The 14,653-nt window shown below is 46.8% G+C and overlaps 1 protein-coding gene across 4 annotated transcripts in view; it reads right to left on the bottom strand.

Annotated features, from left to right (window-relative positions):
* Positions 1-8,004: 8,004 nt before the first annotated feature.
* SLC38A1 (solute carrier family 38 member 1) overlaps positions 8,005-14,653 on the bottom strand; it is a 53,571-nt gene continuing 46,922 nt past the window's right edge. For all 4 annotated transcript variants that reach the window (XM_073223390.1, XM_073223391.1, XM_073223389.1 and 1 more), the window contains one exon: positions 8,005-13,474. In XM_073223390.1, the coding sequence (XP_073079491.1) occupies positions 13,376-13,474 (99 nt within the window). In that variant the 3' untranslated portion in view covers positions 8,005-13,375. The remainder of the gene's footprint in view (positions 13,475-14,653) is intronic.

Below are 14,653 nucleotides of genomic sequence, written 5' to 3'. Positions count from 1 at the left end.
GGTCCTTAATCCTCTTTCTCCTCCGCGGCCCGAGCACTGGGCGGAGCTCTTTATAGGGTGACTCGGTAACAGCTCATTGCCTCCGGGTGTGGGGGCAGGAGGCCCGTTACGTCATCAAGAAGTTCAGGGTCAGGTGAGGATCGTGGTCACAAAAACTTCCATTTTCCTCACAGATGGATTGAAGACCTTGAATATTATAAAGTAATAAACACAACTGGGGAAATTTAGTAGGATATTTTTATTACCTGACAATAAGAGAGAATTTCCTTATAAAGACTAAAAATACAGGAAAACCGAAAACCAGAATGAAGAAGTAGCAATTTTGAATATATGAAAGCAGAAAATTAAAGAATACAAGATCTCACAAAATTCGAAAACAAACATGATAGAGTGGGAAAAAAATATTGTACAACACGTAAAAACAAAGTGTTCCTTTGTCTCTTATGTAAATTGATAAAAATACAATCTGACTGAACAATGGGTAAAGAATATGAACAGGCATTTTTTTTTTTTATTGAACAGGAGTTTTGAAAGAAAGGAAATGAAAGTGCCAATAAATACATGAAAAAATGATAAATTTCATTAATAGTTTAGAAGTTTAAGATAATAAAAACAAGATCCCATTTTTGGTCATCACTTGACAAAATTTTAAAAGCATCACAGAGCCCAGTTCTGGTGAGGACGCAGAAAAAGGGGAAGGTATAATTGCTATCAAAACTAAATAACATGGCCTTTTGGCCCAGCAATCTCACTTTTGAGATTTTTATCCTCAAGAAATAATTCACCCACGCACAAGGCCCTGCAGTCATGGATATTTATTGTAGCGTTGTATGTACTGGTAAAAACTGTAAAAATCTGTGTGTCTATCAAGAGGGAAAAGACTGAAAAAAATGACATCCCAGCTTATCCAGGCGAGGGAACGCTCGGCCACTGTTCACAGAACGAGTGAGATCTGTTGGTGCTGTGTTGGGGGAATGTCCAAGATCTACGTTCAGTGGGGGGACAATTAGATGATTTACTTTGTGCTTACAGTACAGTGCATACCTACTCTAAGTTTTGGTTGTTTTAGTTACCTCATTCAATCCTCCAGGAAGTCCATGGAAAAGTTCTGGTATTACTTCTATTTTACAAAAACAAAGGGCATCAGGATACTAAGTAACATGTCTGAGCTTTCAGAGCCAGTATTTGAATCCAGACAGTCTGACTGTCCATGTGCATGACCACCACACTGAAAGTTACATTTTGGATGTTTAGTATCAGTCTAGTATTCTGAAAACAAACACACAAAGCCAGCCCTACACCTATGTAAATCTGTATCAACATAGGGGAAAAGCTGTGAATTTTGGCCATCTCAAAGTGTGGGATTGTCAAAGAGAAGATTATTAACTGTTTCTTAATACATCTCTGTGATGTTTGCCTTGTTGCAAGGAGGTGGGTTTACAATCTTTAAAACACCTGTAAGGAAAAATATTATTAAATTAAATTTAAAAATTATAAAGGAGAAGAAAAATAGTGATGCTGAATCCTGTATCAAATTATTCCACTTTAAGGAGAGAAAGTGACTTAATATAAATTCTTTTATTCATTCATTCATTCAACAATTATTTACTGAACAGCTACTGTGTTCCAGGTGCTGGGGATACGGCAGGGAACCAAATAGAGACTGTGCCCTCAGGGAGCCTATATGCCAGCTAGGGATACACAGACCATAATCAGATGAATGAGCATTTCAGATGGAGACAAGAGTTCCAGCAACAAAAGTAAAGCAAGTAAAGGGGCATAGGAACTGAGGTTCGAGTGCTGGGGATGAGCTGCTCTTGCCTACAGAGTGGCCAGAGAGGCTCTTCAGGGTAGAGGCACCTGGCAAGAGATGTGAAGGCGATGTGGATGCCCGCCATGTGGGTACCTGGGAAGAGGTGACAGCAGAAGGAGCAGCAGGTGCAAAGATCCTGAGGTCAGCAGCTGCTTGCGATGCTCAAGGAACAGGGACAGCTGGGGCGGGGAGGAGGGGAGACCATGGGAAGGAGGGAGTTAGTTTTCTCGGGAGTGATAGGGAAAGCCAGTGGAGGGTATCGGTGAGCCTCACCAACCTGTGCCCGGAGGACTATTTCACTGTGGCCATTGTGAACTTGAAGCTGGTGCAGCCCTTGCCGTTCACTGCACACAGCACACAGGGTAGCACGTGGCTCCCGAGAGCATTCTTTGAGGAGAGGATGTGGCCTGGGGGGTGTTCAGAGAAGTCCAGGAGGGAACTGGGCGGGGCCTGAGTGCCCGGAAACCCCGCCCCCGGGTGGGGGGACCTGCCGACAGAAGGTGCGTCCCTGCAGGTGGGGCCGGGGCTCATCCCACGCAAGGAGGAACTGATAAGGACATTTTATTTTGGAAGGAACATTGTGTGTTTGATTTTCAGCAAGGGGAAGGTGGTCCACGGGGCTTAGCTAAGGCCTGACCTTCTCCCCTCTGAAAATAAAAACGTAAAACCAAAAAAGCCCCCAGAAATCAAAACCCAAAACGCCCAGGACTTTGATTTGTCAAAAGGCTCAGCACAACTTGGGGGGAATGATCATTTCAAATATATTTTACGCATTGTGGGCCGACGCGAGCTTAATGTGTTCGGTAGGTTCCCCAGAGCAGTTCTGAGGTCCGTGTGGAGGTGACTTGTCGGGAAGAGTTCCTCGGGCCAGGGCGTGGGGCTGGGCAGGGAAGGGCGGCGAGGAGGCAGGCCGAGGTTCAAGGGGAAGGGCACCGTCCGGAGCCTGCAGGGGCAGGCCCGCCTCCTCGCTGGCCCCGGGGCCAGGGGCTGCCCTTCACCTCGGCCCCTGCCCGGTGTGGGGCGCTAAGTACTCGGCAAAGAGGAGGTCGCAGTGTGGGCTCCACCGAAAATCTCTAAAGAGAAAAGACCCAGGCACAGGGGTCTTTGAAACTGCATGAAAACCAGAACTGACTTTTTGCTCACGTCCTTCCAAGCCATCACAGCGCCCCAGGGAACAGAAACCTTCACCTCCAGCAAACACCCATGTTGGAAAAGTGAAAGCAAGCTCTTCCCCAGGTGGGGCGACTGCTTCTAAAATCCTGGAAGAGCCATCTTTTCGGAAGGTGGGGACAGCGCGGAACACTTTCCCTGGGGGCCTCCAACTGCCTGACGAGGAGCAGGGCGCTCCCGCCGCTGGTCGGGCCGTCCTGCTCCCAGGCACGTTCTCTGGCCTGAATAAGGCGACTTTAAATTGGCATGGGAATGCTTCTTGCCCACCAGAAGGTATCAAAAAATTATTCTGTGAATAAAAGGCTGAGAGTCAAGGATAAAAAATATCGTAAGCTGGGGGACAGTGAGTATGGCAACATGACATGTCACAGCAGAGGAGGAATCTCACACCCAGAGGCAGGTTCCTTAACGGGACTGGTCAGCCAAAGGTCACACAGGCTCTCTGACGTGAGATGGGAAGACCGGTTTAACTGGCATTCTGGTGGTTTATAGGCGTCTGAAAAGGCATGATAGAATAAGACTGCTGAATTAGACACCAAGCCTTTGAGGTCCTATTTCTACTGGACAGAAATCATTTGCATTCCTTCCAGACAAAAATCTAGATGTTAACGTTTAACATACATTATTTATTATAATATGTAATGTTTACATATTATGAATATTACATATGTAATTATTTTATTACACATTACATTATTACCTATATAAATATCTAATTACTATTACATTTAAATATTGCAATATGTAATATTTACATGTGACAACATGTAGATTTATCACAAAATCTGGGTCTTTAGTTCTCTAGTCTTTTAGGCCTTCAGCACGTCAAACAAAATGACATTCCTCTAGATGATCAAATAATCAGAGTTGGACTGGTAAATAACGTCTCAGACCGCTATTATCCCATCTGTCTTATTTCTAAGTGTTGGGTATAATTTTTAAATCTTTCTGGCTATGCCACTAGAGTATGATTCAATCGGTTTGAAGAAGAACCCTGATGTAATCATTTTTAAAAGCTGTCCTAAATTCATGAAACACGTAAGACCCCCTCACCACGGCTGTGGAAACAGCTGTGAGGGCCGAGCTGCGGCTGAGCAGGGAACCACCGACTGATCACGTTTCTGTCGCGTAAGATCAAGAAAGGGATCCGGTTCCCACGTGTGAGTGTGGAGGGTGCGGGCTGGGCGGGCTTCGCGGGAGGAGGGTAACTAAGCGCTGGGTGAGAGCTCTCTGGCCACCCAAGCAATGGACGAAGAGAGGCCGCAGCGCGAGCCGGGGTGAAGGGGTCAGAGCCGCTGACCGTACGTCGTTCCGATACTCTTGTACGTCCTCGTGAGTTAGAAAAAATGTGCCGACATGGGACTGACGGGGCCAAAGGTAAGAGTATTTACCATGTGAATAGGTATTGCCCAATTTCTCTCCCAAAAGGTGGTCACAGTTCACACTGCATGGGAAAGTGGCTGTCTCTTAACGTCCTGGCCAGGACTATCAAAGCAACTGCTTTCATCTTTGCCAATATGAGAGAAAACATATAAAAAGACACATAGATGTTTGTACTTATTTATGAGAGAGATTGTTAGATTGAACATCTTCTCAAGTATTTTTACTTCCATTTCTGATAGCTCCTTTCTATATTTTCTTAGCCCATTTTTCTATTGGGCTTATAATTTTTTTTTTCTTAGTGATTTTTAAAGCCCTGGACTTACTAAGGAAATCAGCTCTATTTATGTAGCCAAGGGCTGGGTCTGCAGAAGTTCAGCAGCTTCTTAGGTGCTTCTTTGCAAAGGTAATTTAGATGCTTTTAAATAAAGGCCATGGAATGGCCCCTCTTAAGTTCTAAATGGGAGCCAAATAGTCAGCTGTCGGCCTGAGGGGCATAACTGGGACATTTTCCTGGATTTCTGTGACACCCAGAGCCAAGTCCCTGGGTGAGCTGAAACGGTGACTGCTGGGAGGGTCGGGCAGGGGTGCAGAGGGACCAGGGGCCTCCCAGCAGGACATCACGTCCCTTCCCTTTGGAGTTTTACTTGTTTTAGAATCTGTCTTGTCAACTGAGATAATCTCAGAAAGGGCCGGAAACAGTCCTAAAGACCCCACAGGAAGCTCACCAAGAGGGACATTCAGAGTGGGATCCTGGGATCAGTACCAGGCTTAGATGTTAACGGTGGGAGAAGGTGAAGGTTGGCTCTGATGCAGGGTGCAGCTGTTGGAGACCCTCCTAAGCCGGACAGCCTGGAGGGCATAGCTGGGAACAGACTGGCAACCTGGGGCACTGCTCCTTGCTTGGGACCCCAAGGGGACAGCCACCCCGGCACTGTAGGCTGGGGAGGACCCCACAACCAGGACCCAGAGGTAAGGAACCACTCAGAGCCCGTGTTCACGGTGACCCCGTGTGCTGCCCGGCAGTGGGAAAGGAGCCGTCTGGGGACCGGGCCTCCGCTGTGGGCTCTCTTTGACCTGGAGTTTGGAAGCAGACGGCTGGAGTCAGAGGCTTCCAGGGTCTTCAGCAGTTTGCAGGTGGGAGAATCAAGAAAGATGGTGGCCCTCCTGGTCATTTGACCAGGGGAAACTTTGAATCATTTCCACCTCAAACTTGAGAGTCAGGACATACCAGTTGCAACAGATGTGTAGCAAAGGGTAGTTTCCTGTCTTACTTGGGTTTTTGGATTTATTTGCATTTTGGAAGTTTTGTAAGTCATAGAGGGTTTTTGAATATTTATGGATCAGTTTCTTCATTTGTGACTCCTGTGTTTTGTACCAAGAATGGCCTTCCCCTCTCTGAGGTATGTATACGAGATACAGATACACAGAGAATAACAGGACAATGTCTACAACTTTAAAAGTTTGGGAAAAAAGATTACTGGGTGGCCTTTCAACATTGCTCTTCAAGGTTATCTGGAAGGACACCTCAGACAACAGGATGCCTCGGATAGAATGGGTAACCATTAATTACTATAGCAAATTAACCACAGCCTATCAGTCCGTTTGTAAGATAGGCTTCTGCTTCTCGATGCTCACCTGAGGCTCTCCTGTGAACTGCAGGCCCCAGTCTAGTTCTTTACCAAAAATCTGGTTCTGTGGCAAAGACAGACAGGCCCCCGAGTCTCCTGGAATTGGACTGTGCCAAGTACATTAAGCTACTGACACTTCAAAGAAGAGAGTCTTGGGTACGAGCTTCTGAGCTGACACAACTTAGACGACTTTGAGGCAGTCCTGTGGAGGGAGCGGAGGGAGGGTGGGTCTGAGGGCTCGTATTCCAGGAGCAGATGACTTTATGAAAGCAGAAGGCCAACTCCGAATCCAGCAGAACAGAATTACCCAGAACAGAATGAGTCGATGAGGGAAAATTCATTGTGGTTGTATTGAAGCTGTTTTAATGCTCCATTTCCAGGATATAGGAGGCCGTTTCTCTTTCTTAAGCTCTCTTTAATCTACAACAACTTTGAAGTTGGAATTTTTTTCTGCTTCTCACTGAACTTCCATCCACCCCTCGTAACAACCCTCAGAGCCCCTTCACCGTCACAGCAGTGCAGCCCCTTTGTGGGCCTAGCATCTCTGCCTAAAGGCACGTAATTGGAAAAAATGGCCGTAATTGTGCAGCCATGGCCTGCCTTGGAGTGCGCTGAGAATGATGCCAATTTCATCAGGTCAAACAACTGGAAGGAACAAAGGTTGGTTTACTTCCAGAGCCGACACCCACAAAGCCATCCCAGGAAAACTGCCTAGTACTACCCTTACAAGGGGTTAGGAAGGGCACCTCCTGGCAGGCCAGCAGCAGTGGCAAGCATGGGGGAACTCAGGTAGACAGGAAGCCACCCAGGTTTATAGACAGTGAGAAAGCGTGGAGCTCCTTGGGCTGACTTTCCACGGCTTGAGCTTGCAGATAACAGGCTTTTCCAGTAGCTTTTGAATAATGCGTGGCTCTCGGTTTGCACAGCAAACCCAAGTGGTTGATGTACACTTGCTGCACCCGTATGCATCATAAGGCCAAGCCTAATGAGAACAGCCTTTTTTTATGATCAAGAATAATCTTTGAGATTTTTATGGTCACAGAAAAGGAAGTTATTGGATAATTGGAAAGACGTTGGAAGAGGCTAAATATGCTATTGGGTGTACTTTCCATAAATTACTAGATGTCCTTTCTGGGTTATCTGATTCTATATGAATTTCCTTTTTTGTGTGTGTTTGAGCTATTTTATAACCCTGTAAATTGTAGAAAACTGATGGAGAAATGACTACTGCCCAGAGGAGCAAATGAATTCTGCTGGTGGAAATGCAGTTGGTTCCCCCCATAGAAGCCAGTTTTGCATGTTAGCATTCATTTCAGCTTAATATCTGTGTGTGTTCTTTGAATTCTCCTTTGAAATGTTTTGAAACCTCTTGCTAGCTCCTTCATGAATAAGGAGCTACACAGTGTCAGGCACATGCCTGCACAGTCAGCAGGATGGGTCACCCACCGAGGCCGCGCAGGGAGTCAGGGCTTCACACGCGGCCATATCTGGAAGGCCCAGCTTGTTTGCACACTAACCCCAGCCACAGAGAGAATTTGGTTATCAGACTTCAGCCATCTGACCGGTAAGACTTTCCTAAGGTCATGGAGCTGGCAATGGACGAAGAAGAGATGAGGCTGCCGGACCTTTCTCAGTAGTTCCTGGAGAAATGGGGGGAAGCCCTGAGAGATTATTTTATGGGTGGCTGCAAGTGGGCACAGGAAGACTAGAGTCCCAACTATCCACAGATCAGAGATGGACATTCATAAAGATGAACCTGAGTTTAAAAAGAAAATATGTTCAGCCTACTCTGATTACGAACAATGGACAAATATATAATGTTTCAGACCAGATAGATTTCTACCAGAAATATTTCTAAAGTTTGGGCACTTAAATATAAGCTTCCACAAACTTAGTGTTTCAGAATACTGACAAATGTGTGCAGTGCTGTCCCCAATCCTGCATAGTGCATATGGTTCCCAAATGTACCCTTTTTAGTATTGCATCTCGAAATAATGAATACAAAATTCGTAAGTTCACATTTTTAATGTTTAAAAACTATGTTAACAGAGCAGTTATAGAACAGAACTTCTTACATTTCTTTATTTATACCACATCCTGGGGAAAAAAAACCTCTATTTGATTAATCATGAACAACCAAGTTTTGTGACTTGTGACTCACTTATATCACCCATCTGAAATTCATTTACAAGGTTTTACAATAATATAACAGTGGGGTGCTACACATTCCAGACTTAGATGAAATGTAAAATACACTAGACTCTAGAGAGTGGATTACATACCAGTGATCAAGATTCAGGTGTTCTGAGAAAAAATACTTAAGACAGTATGTTGACATCAACACTGAGAAGACAGACATGCAAGACTTTCAAAAGTTTTTTGATGAAATAATGGTTCTTTCTTTTTTTCCCCTCAAATTTGTGCTCATAGTTAATGTTCAAGTTTTCCCCCACCTTCCCGCCCTTTCAAAGTTTGGGAATTGCAGCAATTTAATCTTGGAAAAAAAATCCTCCTCCCCAGCTTCTGTTTTCATGAATACTGTGTAGTGGCGTCGGAGTGAACAGTGGAAGAGCATAATGAAGACACAGTTTGTCATTTTGCTTGTACCTATTTCTCAATGACAATAATTTGGGTCTAAATACTCCTTATATTTGTAGCTCAGAGAACTATCTTTTAAATAATTGATCTTAATACCACTATAAGAAATCAACACAACTATTTCCCAGACATTTCTCTTTCTAAACAAGTATGATTTCTAGGTTCTAAGTTAACACTGAGAGAACTGTTATCTGGGAGAGAATGTCGGTTTTCTAATTCCCAAACAAACCCACTAATATCTACGAAAACATTTATTCTCGATAGACAGATACTAGAGACTTCTATTTCTGTGTGATCAACAACTGCAAAAATATACAGCCTCCTGTTTATTTACAGCATTTTTACATACAAATGAACTATTTCCTACAGAAAGCCTCAGCTGCATAGATTCTTCCTTTTAAAAAAACAAATTCAAGCCTGTGCACAGATGGGCCCAGTTTTACAGCCCTTCCTCTGAAAACCCTAAAGGAGAATGTCTGAGCCTTGTGAATTTTGCATGTTTTTCAAGAACCTTCCCTGGTAGCTTTAGTGATATTTTTCAGTTGTTAGCCACTCCATCCCCAATTTGTACCCAAAAGCTTTATGTCACTATAAAGAATTCACTGGTGTATTTAGAGGAAGCATGTTCTGTTGCTGTAGGATTCTCAGATCTACCTTCCCTAAGGAAAACCACTGTACTGCTAAGTGACACAGTTTGTATCTATTCTGCAAGTAGCTAGAAGTTTACTGTGAACTAGAATGGAGAAATTATGTCGTTTTTTAAGCCTCAAGCCATCTACAAGTGATCAACAGAGGGAGACGAACGGCTTCTGCTCTAAGGCATGAAACCCAGTGTTGGATCCCCCCGCGACCTCCTGCCCCCCCAGCAGCCTTCACCCTTGTCGCTGAGTGTGCAAACGCTGGTGTGAGCAGACCTCAGTGGGGGACTCCCTGTAAGTGCAGGGCTGCCTGATCACCAGACGGCACACACCTGGGGCACACCTGGCGGGAACTGTTTCCTCCTAGGGTACATTTACAAAGGGTATTTTAGTTTCATTCCTCTAAAAATCTGAACTAAAACCACCCCACTTACATTTCTTCAGTTTCAAAAATGCACCCTTATCATGCCTCAGCTTCAAGCTAGCCGGGCGGAGCACAGGCGGCCTGCCTTTCCGAGAACCACCTTGAGGCAGGCCCAACGGAGCAAAGAGGAGACAAACTGAGTGCGGTTCTCAAACCTGGTGTGCATCAAGACCACCAGGGGCCTTGTTCAGGCTGCGTGGCCTGCACCCCGACGGCTGATTCACTTGTCGGCGGGGTGGGGGCCCCGAGAACGAGTCTGTAGTCCAGCAAGCCCTGCGGGTGCTGACACAGCCAATCTGGGACCACACTTTGAGAACCGCTGGTTAGAGGCTTGAGTCCAACTCCAGAAAGAAGTTGGCTCTGGGTTAACAGCCAGAGGGGTCCTCTGAAATACCGAGGAATCCTACACAGCCCTTTGTACATCCCAAGCCCTGTGCCCAACACCCAGGTGTGCCTTTCTCAGCACGGTTTTCAAATGTAAGAAAGGGAGGTGGGTAGAGAGCTTTTCTAACCTCTTGACTGATTACTGGGTGGTTAAACCCCCGTCTACTAGCAGGAAACCCACTGGAAGTGCTGTGCTGGCCTCAGTGGCTGGCATGTGGGAGAAGCTATGCAGCAACACCTTTCTGCAGCAGGCAGACAACTGTAGGGCAGAAGCCAGAGACCCTCAGAGGAGAGAAGGGGGCCAGCTGAGGACTGGCCCTGGCAGCTCACAGCACGTCCGCCGCCGCCCTCCTCCCACCACCTCGCTCCCCGGTGGCCTGTCCTGTCCTTTTCCTCCTTTGCTGGAGACCCTCCTTCAGGCCATCTGGTCCCTCTAACGGGTGACGGCTCTACCCCCACCGTCCAGCAGGTGGCGTGTGGCTGGGACGGGCAGTTCAAGTTCCAGTAACAACTTAACGGGCAGCTCTGAAACACCCCCCAGCCAGCAGGGGGTGACGTTGTTTAGTGGCTCTTTGGAAGCCTGCTGCATTATCCTACTGCAGCTGAACTCTGGCTCCACCACCTTGCCCAGCTGGTCTAGGGGCCTAGAAACCATGCATAGCCTGGTCCCTGAAGGAAAATACATCCAGGTTGCAAACTACAGACAATTTTGCAAAATGACCTGCTCATAAATGGGATTGCACGCTTGACATGACTATATGTCATTCCTACACACACTCTATTATCCCCACTTCCAATAAGTAACACTAAGTAGGTCAGGGTGGGTGATGTCCTAGAGAGCAGTTCTGGACCCTGAGTGCGAAGCTGGCACTGCTCACAGGGTCCTGTCTGCCTAAGGGTCCACCAGGGAACGTGGTTCTCAAGCCCACTAACTCAGCAGGAGAACATCTACAGGGCTTGAATGTGTTGTTTAAATTCTACCTAACATCTGTGACACTTGGGTTTTTAGCTACCAGCGCACTATTCTGAACAAGAAGAATAAGAGCAGTATACCTCACAGCCAACCCCCCACAAATGATTAATCAGTGGTATTTAACAAGTGACAGCAGGATCCATTACATTCAGTCCACAATAAACAAACATACAAAGAAGACTTTTAAAACCCCTGGTATTAGACATATATGACAATGTACCTCCTCCAAATAAATGTTTAAATTATAATAAAAAATACTGACACTTAAGATCCAGAGATGCAAAAATATCACTACCCATCCCAACAGCTAATGATAATTTCCTAAACCGACTCTGTGTGTAAAATGAACTATTATACTTTAACAGGGAAAATGGATGGTAGCTTGCAGACTCGGTGGTTGTGTGTCAGCGGGGAGCCTGGCTCTCTCCTCACTCGGTCTAGACAGGCCTCCGGCTGACCGATGTCCTTGCTGTTTCCCTCCTTTCCTTGCACATCTAATGTGGACGACACTGCTCGAAAGGACAGGGGTGGCTGTAAGTTCACTAGTCTAGGTATTCACAGGTAGGGGTTCACATCTAAATGCCTGGACTCTGACCTAATGTGGATGTGATCCTGGAGCATCCCATTGAGTTCCAGTGATCCCACCAAGCAATATAGGAAATAACATTTCCTTTTTCTCCACCAGGGCCCCCAGCAAGGTGCCTGATGCCTGCCTTTGCCTTGGGGCATTAGTGTGTAAAGGGAGGGACAGATCCATGTTCCAAGGGTCTGTGGTTAGATTCTACTTCTCTCTGGATAAGAAATCTGTGCTCTGCGAACTTACCGTGTTGAAGTTCAACCAGAATACAGAAAAGACACAAGTCCTGTTTCCAGAGACCAGCTCATGAGGCCTGCACACTCCCAACTGCGATGCGGGAAGTCAAATCAGGGGTGTGGTCTAGTTGGAGGGATGCAATTCTTGAGATTTCTTTACTGTTCCCCATTCCTTTCCAAGCTACACTTCATTCCCAGCTCTCTGCTTTTTCAGTTTCTGTGTAGTTTCCTTCACCCCTTTAGGAGAGGTGGGTAAGAGTGTGGGGCAGCTCTGTCCTCCTGTGAGGGTCCTGCCAGGGGGGCGGGAGGGCCCGCACCTGCTCAGGGCTGGGAAGAGGAAAGAGCTGAGCACCAAAGCCCCCTGTGGGGGAAGGACGTGTCAGGAATCTCACAAGCTCTCACACTCGGTCTCTGGGGGTTCTTTTTTTCTCTCAAGACTCTGGATGGGTTGTTAATGGAGAAGAAATAGGAATGAGGCTTATTTAAGGTACAAAAATCTTGTATTTGCAATAACCTAAATTTATAGATATAAAACAAGTCTTGTACAGACTGCCCACAAAGTACCCAATATAAAACAGGAATTACTTATCCTCGATCATCCTTGGCTAGATACACATTATTCTCTGTGCTTAAAGCTGGTGGACATGTGTAAAAGCTGCTGGGTTGATAATCTGAAAGAACGTCCCCCTTGCACGGTACAGGTGCAGGGCTGCAGGCCGTCTGCCTTACGAGTGTTTCCCTGGGCTCATGGATGCCCTGTTCTGCAGCCCCTGGCTTCTCAGCTTGTCACGAAGTTCCCCTTCAGAAGTAGTTGACTCAGATCAGAGCAACAATTTGCCAAGAGGGAAATGAAATTTCATTTGCTAGATTACCAAAATATTTGGTTTACTGTGTTTACCACGGTAAGAAATCATTCTCACCCCCATCGCAGCTGAGAGTGCCCGTCAGAGAAGGTCTCTTGGAGAGTGGAGCGTGGCCGCCAGGTCATCAGAGCCGCCTTGAGTACTGGGCAGTTCTGACCCAGCAGCGGCACAAGCCCTGTGACTCTCCTGTGATTATGCTGTGTGCTGTGTTAACCAAAATAGGCAAATTATCTACGAAACTTTTTCTCTGTAAAGCAAAATAAATATATACAATTCAAGATTTTCTCTTCTAAAAAGGTACACATAATATGAGTTAAACATTGGTAGGAAAATTATTTCAGAATCCAGATGTATCATAAACAAACATAAGGATGATCATGTTTCAAAGTTCTAAGAGACCACAAGTCATGAAAGAGGAAAGTGAAAAATGACCGACGGTGGAAAGTACCGGGAAATACGATCACATGAAATTTGGAAAAATAAAATCCACAATCCTTAAATCGATCTCAGATATTAGAGGGACACGAAGAATTATAGAAACAGGTCTGTTTTGCTACCAACGTGCTATTCCACGTTAAGTATCTGATATATTTGTTTGCTTCTGTAAACTTGCAGAAGGGATGACAGCGGCTGATGTGTGGCCACCTGACTGGGCAGGAGACTGGAACATTCTCTCCCTCAGGTGGTCTCAGTGGCCCTCGTCCCCGCCGGACAAGGCCCAGTCGTAGACGACCAGGGGGATGCTGACGAGGGAGAACAGCAGCCCGAGACCAAGGAAGAGGGCGGCCTGCAGCGACAGGAAGGCACAAGTTACTTACAGTAGAGCAGACATTGTCCACAGACACCCGGGAAGAAACAGAGATGCTTCCCTCTCCTTCTGTGTCCCCTTGTATTTGGGGTTCATCACGACCATTGCTGACCTCTGAGGATCTTCCTAAAATCATATGAATCTGATTCTCTAAAGATGGGAAGACAGGAACAAGCTATGCAGTCACGGTCTACACTCTCTGACCTCACGGTCGCCTCGGAGCGAATCCGTCCTACAGCTGGATGGGTATTCTTACAGCTTTTTGAAACTAAGATCACAGCTGAAAAAAGAATGGCCTTGGCAAACATATAGACCATTCTGCTGTTCTTCACCAACTAACCTGGGTTACCACTGGCAAGGAGCATTTTTTCTTGAAAAAAGTGGGAAAAAAATATATAAAAAGCAAAGTAGACTTGATCGAGTGAAATGGGAAGCAAGCGTCTAAGTTACTTCGAAGGTCACTAAACCCAGAATCGGGAGAACACGGGATCACACACTGCCGCGCAGAACGAGCGCTTCGCCAAGAGAGGGCAGGGCATCAGGAGAGCGGGAGACCCGGGGGACAGAGAGCGTCGGAGCGGGTCAGGTCTAACGCCCAGGGGGCACCGCAGGGACTCCTGTCTCACGCTCTCCGCAGAGCCCACCCCCAGCTATACGGGGTGGGGTCTGGGCCTGGAGAACGCGTGGGCGATGGGCCGCCACGATTTCAGATGCACTCAGTGTATTTCACTGCGTGTCAGGTGGCTGCTCCTTCCTCTCTGGGCTGCCTTGGAAGGACTTGGGATTCATGGCTTCAGGGACAGTCCTGATGACAGAGGAGCTGCTCCGGCAGCAGCACGAGTGTGGCACCTCCTGGACGACAGCGCTCCTGCCTACAGCTCTGCGCTGGGCCGCTGACGCGGGGCCGTGTCAGCCACGGCTCAGCCATCTGGGAAGACCCCTCTGGGCCGAGCAAAGCGGTGCCCCAGAAGGAGCTCACTCAGCAGCCTCCTCTCCCTGCCTTCCTGCCTGGGCCCCACCTTCAAGGCGCCCCTGAACACCACCAGGCCTGGGAACAAGAATCCCACATGGCAAGGAAGCGTCTGGATCCAGGTCTGCGGCTCCAGAGCATTTCATTCACATCGGTCTTGAGGCTAATTCAGCCATTTTTAGCACAGG

Source organism: Manis javanica, chromosome 15, assembly GCF_040802235.1.
Source record: "Manis javanica isolate MJ-LG chromosome 15, MJ_LKY, whole genome shotgun sequence".
NCBI classification, from domain to species: domain Eukaryota; kingdom Metazoa; phylum Chordata; class Mammalia; order Pholidota; family Manidae; genus Manis; species Manis javanica.
This window is presented reverse-complemented; position numbering and strand designations above follow the sequence as displayed.